The sequence below is a fragment of the Aethalodelphis obliquidens genome, unplaced genomic scaffold, assembly GCF_003676395.1.
Source record: "Aethalodelphis obliquidens isolate GAN/ISIS:26980383/991018 unplaced genomic scaffold, ASM367639v1 scaffold9, whole genome shotgun sequence".
NCBI lineage: Eukaryota > Metazoa > Chordata > Mammalia > Artiodactyla > Delphinidae > Aethalodelphis > Aethalodelphis obliquidens.
This window is the reverse complement of record NW_020837953.1, coordinates 30318907-30338663: the sequence shown is the minus strand read 5'-3', so window position 1 is coordinate 30338663 and position 19757 is coordinate 30318907. Positions and strand designations below refer to the sequence as shown.

Genomic DNA, 19757 nt, shown 5'->3' with positions numbered 1-19757 from the left:
TCCCTATCTCCCTTCCAGCCTTAAGGGTAGCACCACGTGGCAAATTGCACCATACTTTCGCCATATGACGTCAGACACCACACCAGCCAATCCAGCAGCTCTCTGCCCGATCCTCCCCAGACCCAAAGGGTCAGCACCCTGCCGCCCAGAGCTAGGCGTCCGGTCAGGCCGCACCTGCAGCCCCCGCCCCTTCCCGGTTGCGACGCTCACAGTGCCTGGCTCTTTCCCCCACGCCGCCCCGCTGACTGGCAGTTGCCTGCGCCAATCAGAAGGCGCCCCGGGTCGGGGGCGGGGCCTCAAGCCGGAGTTGCCCTGTCAGTGCAGGTGGAGGCCCCCGGCGGGGCAAAGTGGCAGGAACCTCTTAAAGGGCGAGAGTGGCGGAGGGCGAGAACGCGGCCCGGCCCGGCCCAGCCAGGTCTCCGCCCCATCCGGCCCAGGTGAGCCCGGACCGCCTGGGGCCGACCCCGGGAGGGACGGGGTGAGAGACGGATGGACCCACTCCCTAGGGCCCGGGCCGTCCCGCGGGTGGGGAGAGATCTGGTGCTAGGGGTCGGGATCGGGGGCTCTAGGGGTCCCGGGTTCCAAGTTCCGAACTGGGGGTCCAGAGGGGCCTGGGCGTCTCGAAGTTCGGAGTGTGGGGAGGGGCAGGGGCGACGGGAAGCGGGTCCGAGAGCTCGCGTCCGGAGATGGACTCTTGGCGCTGGCGGTCCCAGCCGGTCCCGGGCTTGTCTGGGTCGGGGGTCCCGGGTTAGGTGCCGGCGGGCGTGTCTCTAAGGAGTGCTGCAGCCCAGCCCTCCCCCCCAACCCCGCCCTGTCGGGCCCCGAGTGCTCCTGCCGGGCCAGCTGCAGCGCCGGCGGAGCGGGCGGGCGGGCGGCGTGCAGCGCGGGAGGGGGCACCCGGGCCCAGGGCCCCTCCGGCCCTTACGTAACTGACTTTGAGTTTCCGGACTGAGGGACCCGTGAGCTGGGGCGCACGCTCTGCCCGCCAGGGTGGCTCTCCGGTCGCCGCCCTGGACGCACACGCTCCCTTCTAGGCTTGGTCTAGGAGACTTCTCTCTGTCTCCAGTCGGCCGGGTCTCTCTGTCGTGCTCTGGTTCCTGCTTGCCCGCGGTTCCCTGTGTCTCTTATCTCCTCTGTGTGGCCCAGTCTCTCCCTGTCCCTGTCCTCTGTCTTTCTCCGAGAGTTTTCTGCCTTCGCCTACACTTTCCTATCCTACCCCCAAAGAGAGACCCCACCTCTTTGGGGGTAGGATAGGACTTCTCCCCTCCAACAAATTGAGGGCCGGGACTTGTCCAGATCGACCTCAGCCCTAGCTTGCCCCGAAGGCGGGAGGGGAGGACTACCCCGTGGGACTGGGGGAGGTTACTCCGAGGCCCACAGCTTCTTCTGGGAGGGAGTGGCTGAATGTGACACCCTTAAGTTCCCGGATTAGGGCTGAAGGCAGACCCCTCTCTGCTTCTGGAGTCATTTTCTCCAGGAGGAGGCTTGGGGAGAGCCTGACCTGGGCTTGGGCTTAGGGAAGCTGGGAGTCCCTGTGAGAACTGCCTGGTGTCAGGTCAGGCTAGCTGCTCAGCTACTGAAGGGAAGAGGGTGGGGCCGGGGAGGGGCCAGAGCACTGGCACAGAGCCCCTGATGTTACTGCATGCTCCCAACTTCACCCCAGTTACAGGCCTGGGGACTCGTGTGGGCAGGCGATCAACAGGAGGAGGCCAGAGGACTTTTGCATGGGGGGCGGGGAGGGTGGAGATAGAAGTGACAGACTCTCAGGTCTAAGGAGCACTTACTGGGATCACTCCCTGCTTTCAGGTCCCTCCTGAGGGTCAGAGAGACAGACACCTCAGAAATAACTCCCATACTGGCTGCTGTCGTCGGGTGCATGTAAACAAGGTGTTAATAGCAGCTATGAGGTGGTAATTGTTAATTCTGACTAGGAATGGGGGAGGAGAGACTTTGCAGAGGGGGTGGAAGTTTTGGGAAGAAGGGCATCCAGAAGCTGTAGGGAGCAGAGAGGAGGGACAGGAGGGGACTTCTGGTACCCTGTAGGCTTTACATGCAGCAGAACTGGGTTTGAATCCTGGTCCTGCCACTTCCTTGCTATGTGACCTTGCATGAATCACTTCACCTCTCTGAGCCCCAGGTTCCTCCTTAGTCAATAATCCAGATCTTACAGGCATTAGCAGAATCAAATGAGGCAAAGCATGTGCGGTGACCAGAATGGTAACTGTTCTGGGAACAGGCCAACAGGGGTGTTTTAAGAAGGGAATAGAGTGAGGAAGCCCTGAGGTTTCCTCTGGGTATATAGGAGAGACAGGCAGAGCCTGCCAGTTCCTAGCAATGTGGGATGCAGGAGGAGTGCCTGGGTGTGTGGGTGACATGCATGTGTTTCCTGCTCAGCCCATCCCTGAACTGCCTAGACCAGGCTGGCCTCCCTCCTGAAGGCCCCAGGTGCCAATAGAAGCTCCCAGGCTGCCCCACTCCCTAGGCCAGTGGGGGTGGGGCCCCTAGCAGGGCAAGGCCAGCACCCCCTTTGCAGAGTGGACCCTGGCAGGGAGCCTGGCTGACTCTGCTGGGCAGGAACCTCCCAGCCTGGCTGGGAAGATGCTGATACAGTACAGGCCTCTGGAGGCGCAGAGCTCTGCTGGCTGGAGTTGGGTACAGCTGATAGGACCTGAGACAGAAGCGGGCTGTGGTGGAAGTGAGGAAGGGAGATGCAAGAAGAGACCTCTGGAGGGGGAGCCTGAGCAGAGCTGTGGAACCAAAGAATAATTTCATGTGGTTATTCCCTAAGCCTTTCCTGAGCACCTACTGTGTGACATATATGGGTCAGCTGGCCAAAGAGCTGAATAGGATACCCATGAAAGACTCACCATAGAGGTCATGGTGGCCTGAGATTTGTTGGGGATTTGCAGAGTGGACCTTTATGATAGTCCCCGGGGGATGGGGCATTCAGAATTTCCCCGGGGCCTAAGATTTATATTAATGGGGCAGGATTCCACTCCCTGATAGTCTGTGGGCAGTCACTTTTCTCCCTGGGTCTCAGTTTCTCTTTCTGGGAAATGAGAAGGCCAGATGAGCCTAGAGTCTCTAAGGATCTTCCGGCGCCTGTTACTACAGCCTCCGGGACCTGGTTTGGGACTACCCTCACCCCACGTGAGGGGAGGGGGAGAGAATGGGGCAAGGGCAAGTTTGAGTGTGATGGGCCCCCAAGTCCTGTTCTTGGCCTGTGTTCTCGAATCACAGTTGGAACTGCAGCGGCTCGAGCACTTACAGAGTGCATGGCGCTCTGTGCCAAGCCTTTAATATGCAACATTACGTATTCCTCATAATTCTTACATCCTCGTGAGGGAATAGGTATTATCCCTATTTCACAGTAGTTCAGGGAGTGAATTGACTTGACCAAAGTCACACAGCTAGGAAGTGGCTGGGCTGGGATTCTAAGCCAGGTCTGTCTGCCTCCAAAGCCCAGACTCGGCTAAAAGAGGGAGACTCCACCCGTAGGTACTGAGGTGCCCACATTGCTTAGCCCTTACCTGCAGAACCTGCCTGACCCCTGCTGGGTGAGCTCAGAGCTCTGGGATGTTCAGGCTGGGGAGGTGGGGGACAGGCTCTGTGGGTGCCCACTGGTTCCAGTAAGGGGGGAAAGAAGCAGAAGGAGCAACTTGGGGGTCAGGGCCTCACAGGGAGTTTCTCCAGAGGGCCAGCCCCACCTGCCTATGCTCAGTGCAAGAGCTGGGCACTGAAAGGCAACCCTGGGTATGTGGCCAATTTGGACCTCAGTTTCTCCATCTGTAAAGCATGGGTTTAGAGTAGTTGAGTACAGACATTCCTTGGCCTGTGGGTGAGTGGCTGAGGTTGGTGATGGGGTCAAGGGTTAGAGGAGGGGTTGGGTAGAAGTGGCTGAGCCTGTGGAGGGAGAATCTGGGTCAGGAACAGCTTGGATCCTGGGCTGGCTGTTTGACAGCAACTATTTTAGATGAAGGGACTGAGATTGGAGAGGTTCAAAGGCTTGTCTGGGGCTGGACAGCTAGTATGACAGAGACTGAAGGGCAAAATGGATGGGAAGACCTGGAGAACAACATCCAGGCAGATGCCAGTTGGAATCCTGGCTTGACCACTTAACTAGTCTTGGAGATGTGAAGTGAGCGGCCAAGAACACACAGAGAGGAGTCCCTTCACCTCACTGTCCTCATCTGTAAAATGGGAATAGTAATAATTTTGCCTTTGTCCACTTCCGGGGTCATTGTGAAGGTCAAAGGAGATGCGGCATTTGTGGAATCAGGTGAGAATGTGGGTGCTGGTTATTCTTCAGTCCAAAGTTGCACTTCTGGGTGTGTGTTTGTGGGGAGGGAGCATTTCTGACAGCAACGCTGCTGAGATGCTTCACCCTGGGGTGATGCACTGGAGAACAACCCTAAGAATGTCACCACTATTTATTGAGTAATTTGTTACCATACACCAGGCACTGGGCTCAGAGCTTCACCTCTCATTGTCTCCTTTAGTCTCTGCCTTCTCAGGTAGATGGTGGCCTGACCCACACCAGATCTCTCTGAAACCCATGCTTACAGCTCCCTGTGATAACAGTAGCTAACATTTATGAAGTTTGCTGTGTTACTGTGTGCCAAGCATTGTTCAAAATGTTTTACATATATTAACTTACTTAATCTTCACAACAACCCTGGAGGTGGGTACTAATACTTTCTGCATTTTACAGATGAAAATCTGAGACACAGAGAAGTCAAGAAATAGGCCCAAGGTCACCAAGCTAGTACATGGTAGAACCAGGGTATGACCCCAAGTTCTCAAGTCTCCTCCTTGAAGCACTCATCACAGTTGTAATTCAGTTATTATTTATAAGATTGCTTCCTCACTGACTGTAGGTTCCATGAGGGCAGGGACCAACACCTGGCACACAGTAGGTACTCAGCTAATGTTTGTCCGCAGGGATCCTGCTGCCTCCAGTGGGCTGGGCCCATGGAGACCCGATGAGCTCAGGGTAGATTATCAGATTATCAGACTGCTGACTAAGACAGTATCTGCCCCAAAGAGCCCCGGAGGCAGAGGGAAGGGCAGGGTTTCCCCCGGGCCCAGGCTCAGGCCAAAGAGGGGCCCCAAAGGCTTGTTTGTTGGCTGTGCTTGTATCTCACTGCTGTCCTTTGCTTCCATGTGCCACTGCGGCGATGACTCCACGGCTTCTCCCCCAATGGCTGCGTGATCCCATGGCTGCTTCTGGGTGAGTACTGGTTTGGCTAAGTAACTGCCACATGGGCTCTATTCTAATGCGCGTCCTGTGGCTCTGAGGCCACTGGGAGGTGTAAAGGGAGGCCCGGGGTGGGGGAGGAAGAGCTGAGGGAAGATCCTAACTCTGAAGTTAGGATCCTATCACAACCAGCTGACTTCTTTCCAGACTCCTGACACACTGATGCAGTGATTTTTGCATCTGGTTTTAGCCACTGATGGGTGGCTCTTTGCGTCTCCGTTTTGCATCTGTAAAGTGGGAATATTAACACCTACCTGACACAAGTATGTTTATTCTTTTATTCTCGTAAGCCCCACGAGGGCCGGGATGTTTGTTCACCTGTGCACTGCTGTATCCCAGCACCGAGGATAGAGTGGCTCATAGTAGGTACGCAATGAATATTTCTGAATGAAAGAAAATATTAATTCAGCATCACTGTGCACCCGTCATTGTGCTGTGTATTGGATTAAATGGCTAATGCATATGAAGTGCCCAGCCTTATAGGGGCTCAGTGAGCATGAGTCCCCTCTTTGCTCCCAAGATTGTGCATTCCTTGGGGGCCAGGTCTCTGTTAAGTGAGCTCTGGGTCCTCTGAACTGAGTGTGGGATCAAGTACCAAGGAGGCATCAGTCAGCAGAGAGAGGGGCCTAGGCAGCAAGACTCAGGGCCTCCGCTTAGGCCTGGGGAAGGAGTGGCAGAGCCTCTGGATTTCATCAGAAGGGTGGGTCGGCTGGGGAGGTCTGGGGCTGAAGGAGGGAGGGATGGGGAGGGACTCTGCCTCCTAGGACTGCCACTTTCCTAGCTGTGTGATCTTGGATAAGTCACTAACCTCTCTGAGTCTTGGAGACCTCATCTGCGACATGCATATCATAGCACTTGCCCCACTCGGGCGTGGGAAGGAGCCAGTGAGAAGTGCGGGGCACAGGGCCCTGCTTGGTAGCTGTTGGTTTTCTCCCAGGCCTGGGCTCATTCTGGGAGAGGACTAAGTAAAGTGTTTCTCTTTTTGGCTCCTTTCTCCTACTTTTAACTTCCCACCTGGGTGGAACTAGACTCTAGGAGTCAGGAACCCCAGACTCCCCAGCAGGCTGGCCAGGGCCCAGGGATAAGGGCTGGCTTCTGCCCAGTGTGGAAGTAGCTGAGTGGAGGTCCCAGCTCTGCCATTTTTTGCTGTGTGACTTGGTTCAGTAAACCACCTTCTCTGGTCCTCAGTTACCTCACCTGTAAAATAGGGTTAATAAAGCATACTTCCCTTGAAGGATTATTCAGTGAGCGAATGGGTGGAGTAGGAATCATCATCACTATTACTATTTGGCCCTGGCTGAGGAGGCTCCAGGGAGGGCCCTGGAGAATTGCATCCCACCTTGGCCGAGGGATCCTGAGACTCTCTAGTCATCATATGTACTATTGCCACTTATTGGATATTTTTCATATGCTGGGCTGGTTGTTATACGTTATTTTAGACACATTATCTCATCTAGTCCTCCCAGTGACCCTATGAGGTAGGCATTATGGCCTCAACTTTAGGGATGAGGGAATTGGTGCAGAGTAACTCAAGTGAGTTACCCAGAGTCACATAGTTATTTAGGGGTGGAGCTGGGGCTCAGACCCAAATCTGCTCACCCTAAGGCCGCAATTATTAGTGTGAAACCCTCTTACTTCCCCAAAGGAGGCAGAGGCTGGGTCTGGGTCTTCTCTGTCCATCTCCATTGCCCAGCACAGTACTGGTGGGGGCTGCTGGGCTGTTTGCTGAATATATAGATACACACACACACACACACACACACACACACACACACTCACATATGTGCACGTGCGCGCACACACACACGGCGCACACACGCACACGCACGTGCGCGCGCGCGCACACACACACACACACACATGCACAGTACCCCCACCCAGCCTGGTGCTCCAAGAGTTTTCAAGAAAGGAGAGAACAGAAAGCAGGAGAAGGCCTGCCAGTGTAGTTGTTGAGAGTCAGACAGACCTGGCTTTGAATCCTGCATCTATCTCTTACTAGTTGTGTGACCTTGGGCAAGACATTTAACCTCGTAGAGACTTAGTTTGCGTATCTGTAAAATGGGGATAGAAAAAGAAACTACCTACCTCTTAAGAGTTCTTATGAGGATTAGATAATGCACATAAGGCACATGGTGAGTACTCAATGATAGTAATTATTGTTATTATAGTTATAATTATGAGTATTATTTTGGGATTACAAAGATATCCCTCTTGAGACAGTGGAGACCAGGCCTGGGAGGAACCCGCTGGGGGCAGGCAGGTAGTAACCAATCTAACAGGTTCTGAAAGTCACCTGCATATAGGGAGGGAGGAGGCCTCTTGGAAGTAGGAATGTACCTCCCTTTCCTAGCCATCTGCTTTCATTCATACCCACTCTGTGCCAGGCCCTGTGTTGGGCATGGGGCACAGAGGTGAATCTGTGTCACCTCTGCCCCCAACTGCCTCCTTGCCTGGGAGCTCAGAGTCTGGTTGGGGAGGAGGACACAGAAACTACCAACTCCACCTTTGATTGAAGCACTAAGGTGTGAACTGTGAACATCTCCTCAGGCAAAGGCCAGGAGAAAGGGCATTCCTAGTGGAAAAACTGCTTTGCCAAGGTACTGAGCCGTGACCTGCACCTGGGGGGATGCGGCTGGAGAGACAGGCTCAGGGGAGTTAGGGGACTTGGCCCAGAGGCCATGGGGGACCATTGGGTGTGAAGCAGGGGAATGGCGTGGCCAGGCTTGTATTTCGGAAGGATCACCTGTGCAGAGGACAGACAGGAGGGAAGGGGCAGGGGCAACCCTCCAGGTGAGTGATGCTGAAGCATGGGGCCTGGGACTGAGCCGCAGAATGGGGAGCAGCGGGGGGTTGTGAGCTCTGTCCAGGAGGCAGAGCCAGCAGGGCGAGCTAAACTGCAGTGGGCAGGCAGGAGGGGGAAGGGGTGAGAGTGAGGTCTTAGGTCTGGGGGTGATGGGGCCTGCTGGGGTCTCTGGCTGAGGGACACAGCCGGGTCAGGGGGTAAAAGCCACTTGTCTGCTCCTTGCCACCTTCTGCCTCAGTTTCCCTAGGGCCCATGCCCCCTACTTCTGCCTTGGGGGTCCCTTGTGGTGAACCTGGTAGGTCTAGCAGGGAAGAGAGCTCTTTAGGGTGGAGGCTGGACAGGGGCTGTGAGGTGCAGACAAGCCTTGGGTTCTAGCCCTGCCAGTGTCACTGAATGTCTGTGTGGCCCCTGGACGTCACTCCCTCTCTTGCCCTGTTGTCCGCGCCTTGAGAGAGAGGACAAGAAAACTGTTCTGTCTTCCTCAAAGGTTCAGTGATAAAATACAAGTATAGACACCATACATCTATTGAGCATGGACTGTGTACTAGGTTCTGGGGGCACAAAGATGACTCAGAGGGGGTTCTTACCCTTCAGGAAGCATGAAGCACTTCAGAGCGAGCCCAGCCCAGCAGGTGCTTAACTCTAGGCCTCAGGGGAAGAGATAGCTAAGCTGGGACTTGAAGGATGAATAACAGCTCTCTAGGTGGGCAGTGGAGGGAACAGATTTCTAGGCACAGGCAAGAGCGTGTGTGAAGGCTTGAACCTACACAATGTGCTTGGGTCCTAAGTACGTAGTTTGGTATGGCCAGAGCAAAAAGGGAGAGGTAGGTGGTGATGGGAGGTGAGGATGGACAGGGAAGCAGACCTAGATCACGCAGGGCTTTGGAGATGGTCACTTTGGAGATGATCGCTTGCTACTCTCTGCTTCCTGCATCTTCATAACTGCCTGATCCCCTCATAGAGACTGCCAGGGCCCTTTCCACCCTCCTCCTCTCCCATCCCCCCTCCTTCCCTCCTTGTCCCTTCTTACCCCCACTCTAGTCACACCCAGTGGCTGCCTCTCTCTGGAGTTAACAACCTGGGTTCCCTGCTGGCTCTGCCACTTATATGTTGTGTGGCCTTCGGTCATTTGCCCTCTCTGAACCTCAGTTTCCACCTCAGTAAAATGGGGACAGCAGCCTTCCTCACAGGGAAGGGTGGAGGCTTCAATGAGGTAATCCCCACAAATGGCCTTGTACAGCGTCTGAATGTAATGTGCACCCATCAAAAGCAGCTCTACTTAAATCATCATGCTTTGGACTCCTCGGTCTCTCTGGTCCCACCCACTGCTTCCCCTGCCTCTCCTGACAGTGAGCGCTGGCCAACAAAGGAAGGAAAGGATTAAGAAACAAGCCCAATCTCCAGAGGGGTCCTGGCCCACCGCTGGGCTTGCTCCCTCCTACCCCTGGCCCCCCCTTGGCCTCAGGCCCAAGGACGCTCAGTCGTGAGGGCAGGGCTCTCCCCAACTCCCCACCCTAGAGGCCCCTTCTGGGCTAGAGGCCAAAGCCAGCAGCAGAGTGATGTCCCGTATCTGTGGGAGGCCCCACAGTCTGGGCAGAACTGGATCCCTGAGCCTCTTGGATTTTACAGCAAAGGCTGGTGACCAAGTCCCTTTTGGCACAGATGCAGGAACCTCAGATCAGAGCAGGTGGCTGATGGCGGAAGGTCATGCAGCAGGAGCCTAGGTCTCCGGACCCTTTTTGCACTATCCTGTGAATGTTTTGACGTTGGCTATCATTTCACCTCCCTGAGCCTCAGTTTCCTCTGCTGTAGAATGGGGCTGATTTTCCTGTGAGGATTGGCCATAATGCAGATAAAGCACTTAGGCCAGGGTTCAGCACTCTGAGGCCTCAGTGGTAGGTAGCAACCGTGACTGCTGTTACAACTGCTGCCTCTGAGAACCTTCTTCTGCCCTACCTCTTCCCAGCCTAGGAACCTGGAGTATCTGATACAGTTTCTTGTTGAACTGATGACACCCAATAAACTGGTTTTAAAGCCAGAGGCTCAGCATCTTTTGCCCCCTCTCCCCCACCTCCCCCTTCCTAGTTGGCTAGAACACTCTATCCTCACCCTTGGCCTGATTTTGGCCTCTGCCCCTTGCCCATCTCTGCCCTCCTGGCACCAAGCCTGCATGGTCTCTCTTCCAGGAGCCACATGAGGACAGAGTTTCCCTTCCGCAGCCTCCTCTGATCAAATGCCGCTGCCAGTACTTTGAAAAGCAGAGTCAGAAGGGTCTTGCGTTACCCAGGCCTCAGCTGATTTTACTGTGGAGACAGTTGAGGCCTGAGGGGACAGAGGTGGACTCTGAGTTCCCTGGAACTGCCCTCAGGCAGCTAAGACGACACTAAGACTTTTGCAGAGGCCGTGAAATAGGCCTAGAAGGGCAAACCTGGTCCACAGCCCCATATGTGGAAGAGTAGAAGGACCACCAGACTGGGGGCTGGAGGGCTGCGGCCCTCACCCAGCTTTTCCTGACCTCTCTGAGCCTCTGATTTCTGTTATCTAAAAGGAAGGGGATGGATTGATGTCAGAGGTTTCTCCTAACATTACAGGATTAAAAGAAGGGCCAACAGAGCTCAGTTTGAGTCGCAGTTTCATCACTGACCAGCCGTGGGACCTCTAGCAAGTTGTTTTACCTCAGTGAGCTTTAGTTTTCTCAGTTACAAAACGGGAAAAATATTAGCACCTTCTCATAGGTACTTAAGGGCTAAATTAGATAATTCAGGTAGAGTACTCCATCCATAGCTGGCACACTGGAATTTTTGTTGTTGTTATTCTTAGATTAGCAGAGGCAGGAAGAAATCAGCCAAGGCCAGTTGGGAAGCAGTTCACGGAGAAGGCAGGGCTTGAGAATGTGCAGGATTCATCTGTTCATTCATTCACTCAACACATACGTATTTAGGATTTGCACAGACAGGGCATAGAGAAGAAGGGCAGGGAGGCTGGAGAAAGCTGGAGGCAAGCAGACCTGCCTATTCTAGATGTGTGATGTGGGATCATTACTTCTCTTCTGTGGGTCTCATTCCCTCAACTGTAAAGTGGTGAGAAAAGTGAGCATAATCCTTACCTCCAGAATTGTCCTAAGATGCAAGAGAGTTCAGGTACACAGTGGGTGATCAGTCTGTCTGATGCCTTTTCTCTCCCAGCTCTGTTAATGACTAGAGGTATGATCTCAGGCAGCAAGTCCTTGAATCCACCAACCACACTTCCACCCCAGGGCCTTTGCACTTGCTCGTCCTTCGACCTGGAACACTCTACCCCCAGATCCTTTCACGACTTGTTCTCTCATCTCCTTAATTTTTTTTGTTTACATGTCACCTGCTCAGTAAGTCCTTTCCTGACTACTCTATTTAACAGTGTGGCACTACAACACCAACACTCCCTATCCTCCCTCCTGGCTTATTTTTCTCCACAGCACTTATCACTTTTTGACATACAATATTTTATAGAATATTTGCTCATTGTTTGACTCCCCCCACTGGAATGTAAGCTCAGTGACGATGGTAATATTTGTCTGTCTTGTTCAATGTTATATCCCTTGTACCTAGAAGAGTGTGTGGTTCATAGTAGGTGCTCAGTAAATATTTGTGGAGTGAATTAGTGAATAAATGAAGCCTCTCCTCTCTGGGTGTAGCACTATTCTGAGCACACACACACACACACACAATAGATTCTCAATAAATAATTGTATGAGTGGTCATCATCTCCATCTGCCAGATAATACCTTGGTTGGGTCAACCCTGAAGCCCTTTAGCTTCTGACATTTTCTGCCAGGGCATCATTTCAGCTGGATTGCCCAAATCTTTTGTTCCTGAGTCTGAGCTATGCAGAATTTCTAGTTGGGACTCTTTGGCTGTTGGGCCCACATGGTTATTATGTCATTATTGGTAATTAGCACTTAGGCCCAGAGGATTGAGCTTTTTGTTTTTCAGCAGAAATCACAGCAAAGAGCTGTGCTAGCCAGCAGGGGCCCAGGCCTGGAGTGGCTTCCTCTATAACTACCCCCTTCCCAGCTATGGGTCCATGGCTTAGGAAGACCAAGACAGAGGTGCCCAAAGCTCGGGGCACCTGCATACCAGCTCAATCGCTGTCTTCCCCAGGCAGTATTCTGCAGACTTTCTTCTCCTGCACATGCTTGGCTCTCCATGCCTAGCCTGGTTTAGAGGGGGGTCCCCATGCCTCTGGGGGAGGCACAGTTCCCAAAGGTCCAGCTCACAGGGCCATTTTCTGGTGCCCAGGATTCAGGTATTATGCGTGGAGGAAATAATCCTATGTTTAAGACTCAGGAGCCTGGGTTCAAGTCCCTGCTTAGCTGCTGAGTTGTTGGGTCCCCGTAGGCACATCAGTACCTTTTGCTGGGCCTCAGCTTTCTCATTTGTCAAACAGAGATAAAGAGATAGACACCTGCTTGGCTTCACCAGGGAAGAGAGGCAGGTTAGTGTAGTGGGCAAGGATAGGGCTCTGGAGTCAGACACACTTGGTTTCCCCACTATACCCCTTCTTAGCTGTGTGACATTGGGCAAATTGCTTCACCTCTCTGACTTCAGTTCCCAAAGCTAAAGAAGGGGGTTAAAATAGTACCCACTCCATAGGGTTGTTGTGACAACTAAATAAGGGAACGCAGGTCAAGGATCTAGGCACATAGAGAGTGCTCTTTACGCTGGTATTATTATAATGACCATTACAGGAATGCAGGCCATCTGTAAACTGTAAGACGGTACTAGCAATAAAGCCAGGCAGATGTGGGTTTGAATCCTAACTCTGACTCTTACTAGCTGGGTGATCTTGGGTAAGTTTTTCACTTCTCTGAGATTCTGTTTCCTCATCTGTACAATGGGAATTAGAGTCATACCGTGTTCAAGGGGCTGTTGTAAAGGTTCAGTGACATGTTGCATAAAGAGTACTTGGTACAATGGCTTGCAGATGTCATCCCCATTTTATAGATAAGGAAGAGAGGAGTAGTGACTCGCCTGAACTCACATAGCATCTCAGCGGTGGAGCTTTGATTTGAACCTCGGTCTGCTTACCTTAAAAGCCCGCAATCCTTTTATCTCTTCTTGCCATCACCCAAATATGGGACGATGATGAGGGTGTTTGTTCTTGGTGCTACTGGTCTCATCTCATTCATCCCGTGATCCCCAGTGCCTACGCACAGGAGGTGCTCAGTAATGTCTGCTGGATGAAGAAAGGGGGGACCAGCATGTCCTCAGTTCCAGGGAGTCTTTTGCCTTGGGATTGAGGATTTTTTTCTGCTTGGTTGATAGCAGAATAAAAATAAACAATAAAAATCATACTTAGCACAGGTGTGCGCTTGTAATCTGAAGAACCCTTTGCACCTCCCACGTAATTGATCCTTCTTGCTACCCTGGGTGATATCCTGGGTGGGTACCTCTGTTTGATTGGTGTGGAAATGGGAGCCCAGGGAGGGTGTAATGGATGAAAATTTGCGTCCTGCCCAAAATTCACATTGAAGCCTTAATCCCAATGTGATGGTATTTGGAGATGGGGCCTTTGGGAGGTGATCAGGATTAGATGAGGTCATGAGGGAGGGGCCCTCATGATGGGATTAGTGTCCTTATGAGAAGGGATACCAGCGAGCTCCCCCTCTCTTTGCCATGTGAGGACATGAGAAAAGGTGGCTGTCTGCAAGCCAGGAAGAGAGCTCTTACCAGAATCTGACCAGGGTGTCACCCTGATCTTGGACTTCCAGCCTCCAGAACTGTGAGAATATAAGTTTCTGTTGCTTAAGCCACCCAGTCTATGGCATTTTGTTAAGGCAGACAGAGCTAAGAGAGAGGGTAAGTGACTTGCCCACAGTCACACAGTGAACTTATTGCAGAGCTGAGGCTGGACTTATTTGTAGTCATTTCTCTCTTTTTTCCCCGTGGAAAAACTCCCAGTCACTGGAAGGCTTAGAAATGGAGACTAGCTAAATGCTAGACAGACAGCTCAGGAACTGTCCTGCCACAGCAGTTTTGGAGGATCTTAGGGCAAGTCAAACCTGGCCATTTCTGGGTACCCAGTCTCCTCCTGCTTCCCCATAGCTCCTTCTCTGCCCTCTCCCAGGGGAGGGTTGGGCCAGGCTGACTTCAGCAGGTTTAGAAGGGGCTCAGCTAGCTGGTGGCACTGAGCCTGTTCCCATGTTTCTTGGGAAACCCTCTGGGCCTAGAGGGTTGCCTGCCTGGGGGATAGAGAATTAGTGGGTTAAGCTTGAGTGAGCTGGAGGCTTGGCTGGATCAGGGACATTAGGCATACCCCAGCTGGTGAGAGAAGGGGGTTGGGGAGGGTCATGGGAGGTCAGATTCTTGGGTCCCTCCTTGAATGGCCCAGGGCTCCAATCAGAAGCAGCCACAACAGCCTTTCCCTGGGGTCTTGGGACAGATGTTGATGTTGCTGCTTCATCTCATTTCCAAAGTGCTTTCCTGAGAGTGATATGAAAGCAGTGTGGAGCAGAGGACAGTGGTAGCAGATGGACTTCGTTTAAACTGTGTGACATTGGGCAAATCACCTAATGTCTCTAGACTGTAGTTTCTTCAACTGCAATTGAGGCTAATAACACTTTGCAGGGTTGCTATGCAGCTAAGTGCATTAATGCATATAAAGTACGTGACTGGCACATAGTAAATATCTAATAAATGTAGTGGTCATTATTTTTTTTAAATTTTTAATTTTTTTGTGGTACGCGGGCCTCTCACCGTTGTGGCCTCTCCCGTTGTGGAGCACAGGCTCTGGATGCGTAGGCCCAGCGGCCATGGCTCATGGGCCCAGCCGCTCCGCGGCATGCGGGATCCACGCGGACCGGGACACGAACCCGCGTCCACTGCATCGGCAGGCGGACTCTCAACCACTGCGCCACCAGGGAAGCCTGGTCATTATTTTTAATAATAAATTATCTCTAAGGTCCCTTCCGGCTCAGACAGTCCTAGGTTATGTGGCTGTACAATTTAGCTTGGCCTCCAGCTTTGGACGAGAAATGTAGCTGCACTTAGAAGAAGGCAGTGAACAGAATCTGGAGTAGGGGTCAGAAAACTTGGGTTCAAGTTTGGGCTCTGCCGCCCCTGTGCTATGTGACCTCAGGCAAGTCTCTTCCAGTTTCTGGGCCCATTTCCCAATATGTTTAAAATCAGCTTGGGCTTGATGATCTCTAAGGGCCTATCCAGTTCTAACATTTTGTGAATCTAGAGGCCTAAAGGAATACCTTACTAAACGGTCCACTGGGTCCTATTTTACAATTTTGACTTCCTTCCCTTCTGTCCCTTGTTTCTTGGAGTGTCTTCACAGCAGAAAGGATGTAACTTGCCAACGCCAATATATGGATTTTAATCATACTTAGCTGTTTTTGCTTTTACTGTGCACAGGGAACTCTTTAAAACAGAGCTTAATGCAATTTTTGTAAGCAAAGTGCATTCTATCAAAGACGTCAAAACATGCTCTTGTGTTTTCAAATGTGAAAGAGTATTCATTCATGGTATTGTCTTTCATTGCATTTGCTGATTTCTTTTGCGTTTATCTCAAAAAATGACCAGCACAGGCAGCTGTGTAGGTTATAATTAAAAAATATATGCTGCAGTCAGTGTGTTCTAAAAAATAATCATGGGTATGATTTAGATAAAAAGATATTTGTCAAGTATATAAGAGAGAAAAATGGGGAAAAAAAGGGAAAGAAAAAGAAAAAAGAAATAAAAAGAGAGAAAAATGGGAAATAACCTAAATGTCTAATAACATTTAGGTTTAATTAAATTATGGTACATCCACTTGAGGGCACTGTGGATGTCATAATATATTGTTAGGAGAAAAAAGTTGGTTCTGAAACAATATGATCTAAAATTTAAAAAAGCATTAGGCTGAACCATATGCAATTGCTGATACTTGACCATTTTAACCTATAAAATCAGCAATTTCGTATGACTTAATATATATAAACAAAAATGTACATCTGGGGGCTTCCCTGGTGGCGCAGTGGTTGAGAGTCCGCCTGCCGATGCAGGGGACGTGGGTTCGTGCCCCGGTCCGGGAAGATCCCACATGCCGTGGAGCGGCTAGGCCCGTGAGCCATGGCTGCTGAGCCTGCGCGTCCGGAGCCTGTGCTCTGCAACGGGAGAGGCCACAACAGCGAGAGGCCCGCGTACCGCAAAAAAAAAAAGAAAAAAAAAAAAAAAGTATATCTGTCAGGAGAGGTACTAGAAGGGAAATCTCCCACCAAAATATTGATGGTAGTTATTTCTGATTGATGGCTTTACGCTGATAAAAATTTTTTTTCTTAACTATATTTTCTGTGAACAATGCAAGCACTACTACTGAAAATAATCCCCTAGAAAGGTATACCACTGTATAAACAGCAATTTTTCCACCTTGTTATAGCTTGTTTGATTTATCATTTGTGTTTAAAAGGTCTAAAATGACTGCAATTTTATTACCATGGGCCGGATAGAAAGCTCTACTCTTTTTTTTTTTGCCGTACGCGGGCCTCTCACTGTTGTGGCCTCTCCCGTTGCGGAGCACAGGCTCTGGACGCGCAGGCCCAGCGGCCGTGGCTCACGGACCTAGCTGCTCTGCAGCATGTGGGATCCTCCCGGACCAGGGCACGAACCCGTGTCCCCTGCATCGGCAGGCGGACTCGCAACCACTGCACCACCAGGGAAGCCCGGAAAGCTCTACTCTTCATGTACTTTTGGTACCAGGATTGGTTTTTATTCAGTAGTGATTGTTCAGAACACTTTGCTGGTGGTCCCAGGTTTTCAAAGCCCTCTTCATCTCTTGCCACTCCCCACAACCGACAAATGTTTTCCATGAGTCCTACCACTGGGGCTTCAGGCCAGCTGTGTCCCTAATCTGCCCACGTCCCAGATTTGGGAATGGTTCAGACTCCAACTGTTCCCCCACCCCACCCCCGCTTTCTTCCAATCTCATCTTTTCCAGGTCATTGGAGGCCCCATCTACTCTCCCTGGCCTTCCCCCCTGGTCACCACCTAATTTCACCATCTAATTTCACCCTCTTCTGTGCAGCTGGTGTTTGCTTTTTGCTGGAGCTCAGTTTGCAATGGGGAAGGATTAGGACCCTTTCATGTTGTCTTTTTTCTTTTTTTCCCTTAGTGCCCTTGACCGCTCCAGGGTCTGAGAGGCAGCTTGCAGGGCCTGTATTCCCTAGGAAGGAAAAGGAGGGGTGGTGGGGGAGGCAGAGGTGGGCTCAGCTGGCAGGCGGGATAGAGATGGCCCCTAGAGACCCCATCCTGGGGCTTGGAGCATGCATGGCACAGCCCTCACCCTGATGTGAGCATGGAGCAGCAGGCAGGGAGGGAGCTGAGTTTCTTCCTAGGAAATTAGCTTCAGAGAAGGTGCTTGGGACCTTTACCCTGTACTCAATGGCAGTCTCTGCAGGGTGAGCTGGGACCGGATGTCTGGTTTGTAGAGGCCTTTTCTGAGAGGGCAGATGGGCACAGGAGTAAGGGTAGTTTCTCTGCCTTTGGGTTGGGCATTACTTTTCCTCTCACCCCCTACTATGTGTTGGGCCCTGCTACACTCAAGCATCTGGCACTTAGCCTAACAGGTGATGGTGTGTACCTAACTAATAACAAAAGTCCCTCATGTGTGGAGAGTACTTTACAGTTTACAAAGCCCTTTCATCTCCAGGCTAAGAATGAAAAGCCAGGACTGGATTTGAAACCTTTAAGATTCTAAAGCCTGTGTCAACAGTTCTGGTGTGGTGTTGCACGGCACTCTGCATTTGAGTGGTTTACATCTGCCTTACGTCTGGCTGTTTTCTGCTAGGCTAAGATCCCCACTTTTTTTTTCAGGGTGATGATTATTAAATACTACACACTCCAATGAAGGCTCTTTAAGTACAGTGTGTCATTGCCTAGCACTTCGTGGCATAGAGAATCTTGGTTTTCATGAATGTGTATTTGCTGGATAACACAGAGATGGTAGTGGTGAGCTGTCTTGTGATTGATCTTCAGGATTTATCCTTCACGGCACCAGATTTCCAGGTCTGATAGGTGAAGGAAGCCTCTGAGGCACAGAGGTGGTAGAGCTAGAGCTCCCGAACCTGAGGACCTGAGGCAGAATATTCAAGAACAGATGCTTCACCCCTAGTACACAGAATGACCTGGGCCAAGTCACCTGACCTAACTAAGCCTCAGCTTCCTTATATATAACATGAGGATAACTCATTCACTCGTTCAGCAAATACTTATTGAGTGTGCACTGTTTTGGGAGATGAGCAAGAGGACAAAGTCCCTGCCCTCCTGGAGCTTGCAGTCTAGTGAGTCTAACTAAACTGTAGCAATTTATTGAGAGGGACAAATAAGTAAATATGTAGTAGAAAGTCAGGTAGAAGTGCCATGAAACAAAATTAAAGCAGGGCAAGGGTGTGTAAGTGGAGGCTGTCTTAGATAGGGTAGTCAGGCGGTCCTCAAGGGTCTCTTATGATGTTTCAAACAGATAACCATGTAATGTGCTCAGCTCGGTGCAGGCAATTGAGTGCTTACCAAATATATTATGATGTCAGCGAGCCCCACACCTCTCAGTCCATATTTTAGTCTCCAGATAGCAGTAGTAATTAACACTTAGGTAGATCTTACTGTGAGCTAGGCACTGTTCTAAGCCCTTTACATATATATATTTTTTTTAATTAATTAATTAATTTTTGGCTGCATTGGGTCTTCGTTGCTGCCGTGGGCTTTTCTCTAGTTGTGGCGCGCGGGGGCTGCTCTTCATTGTGGTGTGCGGGTTTCTCATTGCGGTGGCTTCTCATTGCGGTGGCTTCTTTTGTTGCGGAGCACGGGCTCTAGGTATGCAGGCTTCAGTAGTTGTGGCTCATGGGCTCAGTAGTTGTGGCTCATGGGCTCAGTAGTTGTGGCTCATGGGCTCTAGAGAGCAGGCTCAGTAGTTGTGGCACACGGGCTTAGTTGCTCCACGGCATGTGGGAATCTTCCTGGACCAGGGCTCGAACCCGTGTCCCCTGCATTGCCAGGCAGATTCTTTTTTTTGCGGTACGCGGGCCTCTCACTGTTGTGGCCTCTCCCGTTGCGGAGCACAGGCTCTGGACGCGCAGGCTCAGTGGCCATGGCTCACGGGCCCAGCCGCTCCGCGGCATGTGGGATCTTCCCGGACCGGGGCATGAACCCGTGTCCCCTGCATCGGCAGGCGGACTCTCAACCACTGTGCCACCAGGGAAGCCCCAGGCAGATTCTTAACCACTGCGCCACTAGGGAAGTCCCAGCCCTTTACCTATTTTAACTCATTTAATTTTTACAATAACTCTTATGAGGTAGGAATTGTTATTATCCCCTTTTATGGGTCGGAAACAAGCACAGGGTAGGGCAAACAATTAGGGAGACAGAATTGAACTCAGGTAGTCTGTTTCTAGAGGCTGAGCTGAGTTGTGAGGGGGCTGTGATTAGATACGAGGAGATCGTCTAGCTGTCATATACAGGCTCCGATGTCAGATTGCCTGGCTTCTTATCGTGGCAGGTCTAAGCCTCTCTGCTTGGGTTTCTTCATCTGGAAAATGGGAATACCAGAATTATCTTACCTTATAGGGACCATGCTTAAAACAGAGCCTTCTTTCTGCTCGCCTGTTCAGACACCAGCCTGGCAGGGAGTGTGAAGGTCCAAGGGGCCTCTGAAACTAAAGAAAGGAACTAACAGCACATCAGG

At 51.4% G+C, this 19757-nt stretch overlaps 1 protein-coding gene across 9 annotated transcripts in view; it reads left to right on the top strand.

Annotated features, from left to right (window-relative positions):
* Window positions 1-313: 313 nt before the first annotated feature.
* Window positions 314-19757, top strand: part of EPB41 (erythrocyte membrane protein band 4.1) — a 206215-nt gene continuing 186771 nt past the window's right edge. For 2 of the 9 annotated variants that reach the window (XM_027109402.1, XM_027109397.1), the window contains exon 1: window positions 1854-4279. In XM_027109402.1, coding sequence (XP_026965203.1) covers window positions 4198-4279 — 82 coding nt within the window. In that variant the 5' untranslated portion in view covers window positions 1854-4197. Of the gene's footprint in view, window positions 438-1852; window positions 4280-19757 lie in introns of those variants that run through there. The other 7 variants (XM_027109405.1, XR_003433356.1, XM_027109396.1 and 4 more) reach the window with 7 other exon arrangements.